Source organism: Stenella coeruleoalba (genome assembly GCF_951394435.1).
Source record: "Stenella coeruleoalba genome assembly, chromosome: 1".
Taxonomy (NCBI): domain Eukaryota; kingdom Metazoa; phylum Chordata; class Mammalia; order Artiodactyla; family Delphinidae; genus Stenella; species Stenella coeruleoalba.
Window position 1 is genome coordinate 146,531,845 of NC_137169.1, and position 7,880 is coordinate 146,539,724.

A 7,880-nucleotide genomic window follows, 5' to 3' on the forward strand; every position below is an offset into this window, starting at 1 on the left:
TCCACAGACTAGCTCCTTTTCCCCTTTGCTATTCAGTTGCTATTAATTAGCTTTGTACACCAAAATAGAAAATCCATGAACTTCAATAAGTCAGGCATGAGGAAACCCCGTTGAGCGGGAAAGGTAAATGTAGGGGAGTTGCCAGATGTGGCAGCTTCCAAATGACATGTTAACTAATGCCTGTGTCATCAGCAGAGCATGGGGCATGCTGATCTCTACCCCATAGATTTGCATTGCCTCAGCCTTGATTTCTTCATCTGAAAAATGGGAATAATAATACCTACCTCAAGAAGTAGTTGCAAGAATTAAGTCGTATAATGTGTATGAGGTTGCCTAGCATAGGTCCCAGGTTCAGAGTGAATGCTCAGTAAACATTCGCTTGCCTTCCCTGTCCCCAGAACCACTAATACAATAATTGTTTACAATACTATTTTTGGAATGAGAGTTGGAGGGATATAAATATTACAAATAAAAGCAGAATCTAAACCGTTATTACAGTCTTCAGCGCCACCTAGGGGTTGGGGGACCTTGGTCACGCCCATTCTTCAGATCCTTATGTTGCTCTCATTCCCCATTATTGCTCCCTCTCTCCTACGTCAAGGACACTACAAATTAAATACAGAGACACAGAGTGAAACATCACTTTTATTTCAGCAGATTATCTACATTCGATTGTTTTCTTTTTGCTAAGTTAAAAGAAACAAACACGTAAATACATGTGGGTTCTGGTGATAAGTTCTCTAAAATAGTGGGGGAAATAACCTACATATGCACAGGCAATGCTCTGTCTCTGGAGGAGCAGAGGAGTGGGTGAGTTTAGAGCTGTCTGATCCCCAGGGCAATGAAGTCCTAGAGCTGAATCCCAAATCCTCCTTTTTAAAAGGAAATGGTGGCCCAAAGGCGTCTGCATTTGTTTGAGGTCACAGTTTATGGCCCTATTAGATCCAGAAACCAGGTGTCCTGATACCCTGTCCACTGTCCCTAGCCTAAAGCCCTTCATCCTCCCTTCTAGCACTCTCTCAGGGGACTGGGGACCCAAGTATATGTACAAAAGCCCAGAGCGGATCAACATTTTGGTGAATGGGGCTTCTTTTTAGACCTCCTCCCTACCTAGGGGAAACAGAGGGATTTTTTGTTTTGTTTTAATTCATCATCTAATAGAGTAAATCAGTCGGTTTTCCCACTTCTCATTGTGGGGTCTGTTGTCCCATACTCGGTTGAGAATCTGCTAGAGAACAGAAGCTCCTAGCTGACAATCTGTCCCTGCTCAGCTATATCCTTTAACAAGTAGGCTGGGATTTCCCTCTACAGCTCTGCAATCGGGTTGCATTAATTACTCATGTAAGTGCTTAGGGTGGGTGACGGACAGGAGAGCAAGAAATGGAAGAACACACGAGACAGGTAAAATAGGGGCACTCAGCTGGGGCAGGGGTAACTTGCTAAGTAGAAAATTAAGACCTATGTTAAGACCTGCTTTGTGCACGTGTCTAGTCAGAGCCTCCATGGCTGCACCCCACACCTACGGCTCCAGCTTCCTCGGTACAGGCGCCCCATCCGAGGCACAGCTGCACTTCTGCACCCTCATGTTGGGCAAGCTGACCACCTGGGGCCTGGGCTTGCCTCCCTCCGGGATGCTGACAATCATGGGCAGCGAGGTCGTCTCTGAGGCGATGCACTGTCTCGGCCCCAGAAATGGCCACTTGAAGGTCAGGGGCTCTGGGGGCTGCTGGCAGGTGCCCACACACTCATAGGCCAGGAAGCCTGGGGGCTCCAGGACCCAGTTCTCAGCCCACTTCATCCCCTGCAGGTCAATGTACACCTCCCGGCGGCAGCAGCGGGTGCCCTCGGTTGCTGGTGCCTTAGGATCACAGTTTCCCTGAGCTCTGTGGGGGGCAAGGAGAGGCAGAGTCAGAGGTCAGCTGGGAGGGCAGAGGTCAGCTGGGAGGGCAGAGGTCAGGGAGCCCAGGGCGGGGCTTCGTGGGGCATCTGGAGGGAGATTTATGGTCCATCTCTTGTTATGTTCAAAATGCTGGCTATTTGTGATAAGTGGTGAATGAATAAACACATCCAAAACATAAATTATAAATCAGTTACTGTTCACTAAAGGTTTCCTATTATGCTAGGCACTGAACTAAGTGCTTTACATATATTATCTCAGATGATACTTGCATTTCATCCTCAGATGAACCTTGAAGAGGTTCCAGTATCATTCCCATTACACATGAGGACACAGAGACCCAAAGGTGTTAACTGACATGCCAGAGTTCCTGCAGCAGTAGAAGGCAAAGCTACATGGGCCCAGGCTGTACGATTCCAAAGCCCTGTTATTAATCACCCTACTACACAGCTCCATCCACTCCAAATAGCTAACTTGTCCCAAGAAGAAAGAATTCACCAATGCCAGAGGAAAGCTGTTTAAACCTAGTAACCGCTAATGCTAATATTTTTCAAAGAATTAATCAGGGAAGAGGGTGGAGTGAAGACAGATGATTACAATAATGTATACATATCAATGACAACATAAAGCTTGTTGAAAATACCTGAAGTTTTTTGGTTTTTGGTTTTCAGTTTTTGGTTTTGTTTGTTTTCTTTTTGCCAGTTGGTTGGCTTATGGGATCTTAGCTCCCCGACCAGGGACTAAACCTGCACCCCCCTCACCCCCCGCCCACAGTGAAAGCGAGGAGTTCTAACCACTGGGATGCCAGGGAATTCCCTGAAGATATTTTCAATAAAATATTTGAATAATAAAAATTCCTACCATTAGAGACTCTTAACATGTAGTGGGGAATCAGTTGCATCCTGGGGCTATCTGCATCTGCCCCCCAGCTTGTCCCCGCCACAGTGGGCCTGGACCACCCAGTCTACTAGAGTCCTGGCCCTGCACCTACCCGTAATCCCTGAGGTCCAGGGTGTGCAGCTCCAGCTGGGGCTCCCGCTGCCCGGCGCCCAAAGGCCCCTGCGAGGCGAAGCGGACCAGCGTGTGGGCGCTGGAGGCCAGCGGGCCCAGGTGCTCCCGCTGCACCGACACCTGCAGCAGCAGGGACTGCCGGGGCCGGCGCAGCTGCTGCCAGAAGTTCACGGCATCCGTCACGTCCAAGGCCTTCCAGCCGCTCTCGTGGATGGACACCAGCCTGCGACACCACACGGAGACACGGGCCCGCGCTGAGGGGTGGGGACTGGGACGGCTGGGGTGGCCCCGGGGGGGGGGGCCCTCTCCCACCCTTCTCCTCCCCCTCCCCTCCCCCCCAGGGGCCCCCCGCGCCGCCCCTCCTCCCCCAGGGCACCCCTCCTCCCGCGCCGGGCCCAGCCCCCCTCCTCATCCCCCGCCCCACACCCCAGCCGCCACCTCCCCACCTGGAGTCGATGAGGGAGGTGCGGTTGGAACCGTCATCGCGGACGTGCAGCCACTGGACGGTGACTCGGGCGCGGTCGCTGCGCGGGAAGAGCCGCTCGTGGCTGCGGAGCGCGGCCTTGGGAACCGGCTCCTGGAAGAGGCGCAGCACGGCCTGCACCAGCTCGCTGTGGGGCGGCAGCCGCTGCTCCATGTCGAACACCAGCAGGTGCGAGGAGACCTCGGACACCAGGAACCTGCCGGCCACCTCTGGGGACACGAGCGGGGTCAGCGGGGCCCCTCCGGGCACCAGGGGAGCTCTGAGGGTGGCAGGGCCACTGAGGCGGTGGCCAGGCAGGGAGAGACCAGCCCCTGTTCTGTCTCCCTGGGCCAAGCTCAGTCACCTGAAAATCCCCCTATGTGTCTGGGCCTTGTTTGTAACAATCTCCGCCCAGCAGGAAGGCTGGCAGGGCTGACAGGCCTACCTCAGCTGAGATGCTGACGATCAGAATCCTCCCCTGGGGGCACCTGGCCTTGGGTCTAGCGCTGGGCACTGAGGAGGTGAGTCCAGGCCCAGGGAGGTAAGAGGCTGAATAGGACTCAGGATGGCTGCATCCCTGACAGCTGAATAGCTCGGCGTTACGCTACAGTGTTGTCCCGACACCTTTTCATCCACAATAACGCACTTTAATATTCACAGCGCCGGGAGATGGGTCAGCTACAGTCACACCAGTGCTCCGGAGGAACAAACAGAGAAGCAAAAAGATGATTCTAAAACCATTTGCTCGGGCTTCCCTGGTGGCGCAGTGGTTGAGAGTCCGCCTGCCGATGCGGGGGACACGGGTTCGTGCCCCGGTCCGGGAAGATCCCACATGCCGCGGAGCGGCTGGGCCCGTGAGCCATGGCCGCTGAGCCTGCGCGTCCGGAGCCTGTGCTCCTCAACGGGAGGGGCCCCAACAGTGAGAGGCCCGCATACCGCAAAAACAAACAAACAAGAAAAACCATTTGCTCAAGGTCAGGCTACTGGTGGCAATGTGAAAACGGTACCCCGGAAGCCCTGATTCTACGCCTCTCCCTGAGACTGTGCCAGGGTTCTCGCCACACCCACACGCTCCCATTGGCTCTGCTTTCTCTTCTCCATCCTCATCTTCTCTGATGCCTTAGCTTTGGCCCAGCTCCTCCTGGCCCCGAGCAGGGGGGCCCTCAGTGCAGACAGAGACCAGGGGCCCGGGCCCAGCCTTCCTCACAGTCCATGGTCCCTCCTCATCGCCCTGTGGACCCTGCGCCCCCAGACCGCCTCCCCAGAGCAGCCCCCCACCCCCACCCCGCGAGGACCAGGCTGCAGCAGGGAGGGAGGGCCTCACCTCGGAAGTTCTGGCTGAACCTCTTCCCCCGGGAGCGGGCCCCGTGGCTGCGCTGCAGCAGGGCCACGTACTGGGCCCTCACGTGGGCAGGGATGATCAGCCTCTCCACATCAGCCCCGTCCAGGACGGGAGCCTCGCTGAGGCGCAGCTGCCGCAGCAGGCTGCCCAGGACCCGCTCCTCGGTCAGGGCCGCCCCGGGGCCGGCCAGGGGCAGCGCCCAGAGCGCCCAGCAGAGCCAGAGGGGCCGCATGGTGCTGCTCGGGAGACGCAGGGGCAGAGCGGACGTGTCCCCGGACGAGGCTCCGGGAGGGTCCCAGCTGGGTGTGCTGAGGGCCAGGCTGGGCCAGCTTTATAGCCAGGCCTGGGCTGGGCCTGGGTGGTGGGAGGGAGGGAGCCCGGGAGGGAGGGAGGTCACACCCCTCGGACCTCCTGGGAGTTCAGCGGCCAGACAGGTCCCTGAGACCCGAGGAGGGGGCTGTCTAGAAAGGGCACAAAGGGCTGTCTGGATGCCACACGGGCCTGGGGCCTCTGACCGCTGCTGTCTGGCAGCTCAATAATAATTTTAGTGCCTATTGAATTTGCCTGACCCCACCTCAGTCCTAGTCTATGAAAAAGTGAGCCTATTCTGTGGAAACGAGCGTCCCACTAGCCGGCTGCTTAAATCTCTTTCCTGCAGGCCAGTCTGGGTCTAGGTTTGCTCACTGAGAGGAAGGAGGGAAAGTGTTCTGCACTCCTGCCTGTTCTGGTCCAGGCCCCGTTCAGGGCACTTTCACAGAAGCCCCTTGAGTCGCCTCCCTCCATTTTCCAGTCCCTGCAAGCCCCCTCCCGCTCATCTCCACAGTCCCTCAGGTGACCCCGTCCTCCCCGTGACAGAAGGAAGCTAGATGCTATCAGGACAGGGAAGCTGGCAGCTCGGCTCTCTGCCAGTCCCAGGAGAAGCGATTTCTGCACATGTCTGTGCAACCACAGGACTGCAGTGAGGGAGCCCTCAGGTGCAGCATCCTCCTGGAGAGCCAGCCCTCTGCACGGTGAGCCGGCCGCGGGCTCACAGCAGCAGCGCAGTCTGAGCCCAGGTCATGCCCGGATTCAGAACAACGGAGCTGCCCAGAGTCACGTGGGTGGGAGCCCCCAGTGCCTCCTCGAACACACATCTGCGGCTGGCTGGGCTCAAGCAGGGGGCCTGCTGCTCGCTGGCTATTTGGCCTGCTAACAAGTCCCCTAACTTCTCAGCGTCTCAGTTTCTCCTCTGAAGGAGGGGGCGATGACAGGTCTACTTCACGGGCCAGTGTGAAGATTGAGTGGATTACACGCATAAGACGCTGGGTGCAGCGCCTGGTGTAGTGAGCACCCTAGAGGGTTTGCTCTGGTTCCATCTACCTGCTCTTGCAGTCTCGGGGGCACCTTTCTAAAAATGACGATGACAAGAAGAGCAGTCATTTCCTGAGTGTCGCTCTGTGCCAGGCAGTGTTCTGGGCACTGGACGTGTATTCATAACAGCCCTAGGAGGCAGGTGTCAGCATCTGCAGATCTTCCAGATGCGAAGTCAGAACACTGCGTGGCGAAGGAACCTGCCTGCGCTCGCTCAGCAAGTCCCCGACGCCCCTCCTGGCACAGGGGATTTGAGTATGCACAGGAGGAAGCCTTTCCCGAAAGGAGACAGCCTCACCTCCCCCTGTCCTGTCACATGGGAGGTGAGCAATGACGGTGGAAGAGGACGGCGGTTGGGGGCCGAGGGGCCCAGTGCGCAGGGAGCACCCCTGAGCCCTTTCCCAGCAGGGGGCACTCTGGCCTCCTCTGTGGGTATGCTGTGTCACTGACAGGTCTCTCACGCCAACCCCCTGCCTCTGTTCTCCTCACATGTCCCAGGCAGAGGACGAGAGGACCTTCTGGTGCTCGAGGGCGGAATTCCCCATGGATGAGAGCACAGATTGCACCATACGCCTATGTGCGTACATATATATAGATAGATAGATAGACGTATGCATATACCTGCGCGTGTGCATTTGCTTGGGTTTTAGTAGTAAGGTGGGGGGGGCTTTGAATTCGAGGAAGGGGAGAAATAATAATAACGCTGATAATAATCATAATGGCTAATATTGTTTATGGGCTGCACACTGTTCTGAGTGTTTTATATACATTAACTCTTTATCCTCACAATTTGCCATGATTGTTCCCATTTTATAGATGAAGAAACTGAGGCATAAAACTGGGTACCTGACTTGCCCAAGGGCATACAGCTAGTAAGTGGCAGAGCGTGGGTTATTTGAAGGGAAGGAAACAAGGATTCTGTCAAACATGCTCACAGGACAAGGTAAGAGGAAATACAGAGATCCTGATAGTTGAACGGGGTGGGAAGGGTAATGGATGGGGGAGGGCTGGGAGCCTCTCAGGGGGCAACACAATCATGACCTTTACTGCTTCTCTGCTCCCCTTTCCTTCTCTTGCACCTCTGTTTCCTCAGCATTTGTGTAATTCACAAGGCAGAATTCAAATCCCATCTTGGAGTTCATATATCACGTTGTTCTGACACCCCCTGAAATATAAGGCGCCACCTCTGGGTCCGGCCTGAGGGGGCCCTCCTGCTCTCCCTGTGAAAAGTGTAGCCTTCTTCAAAAGGAGAGCTGTTGCCTTTCTTTGCAAGTGATTAGCAAGGAAAGGACTTACTTGATGCAAACATTTGGGCCTTAAGTCAGGCCAAAAGGTGCAGAAGTGTCACATTTACAGGAGACCCAGGACTTGTGGCCCTCAGTCCCTGGAAGTTGTTCCATAAATATGCAGTAGTCCACCACCCTTGCTGCTGGGTGAGAGGAAGAGATGTGGCTTATCACTGGCCAGGGTGGTGCCAAGGATATAACACCCAGGCTGCCCTTGCAAGCCGAGGCCCCCTCTCCAGGCCCCCAACATCTAGACCCCCCGGAGCTCCCCGGGGCTGGAAGCTCATGATGAGGCCTTGCGGGGCCCCTGTGCTGCAGCTCCCTGAGAGCCAGTGCGCCGAGGAGATGCCTCAGGGCTGAGGACCTCTGGGAGTCCCCCTGGTCAGAAGCCGCTTCTGCACCTGGGGTAACTGACCAGTTAAACTGAAACTTAGTTTTTCAGATAAGAAAGTAAAGTGGAAGCACCCTCCTCTGCCGGATTCTCTGCCTTTCCCAGGTGTCTCACTGGGCTCCTGGGCTGGCCTCCCAGCA

At 55.8% G+C, this 7,880-nt stretch overlaps 1 protein-coding gene across 1 annotated transcript; it reads right to left on the reverse strand.

Annotated features, from left to right (window-relative positions):
• Positions 1-1,453: 1,453 nt before the first annotated feature.
• LOC307187228 (left-right determination factor 2-like) lies at positions 1,454-4,945 on the reverse strand (the record flags this gene model as incomplete). Its single annotated transcript, XM_079923037.1, has 4 exons — positions 1,454-1,883; positions 2,889-3,131; positions 3,355-3,601; positions 4,696-4,945. 4 exons carry the CDS (start codon positions 4,943-4,945, stop codon positions 1,520-1,522), a joined length of 1,104 nt encoding a protein of 367 aa, XP_079779163.1. The 3' UTR covers positions 1,454-1,519.
• Positions 4,946-7,880: the final 2,935 nt, after the last annotated feature.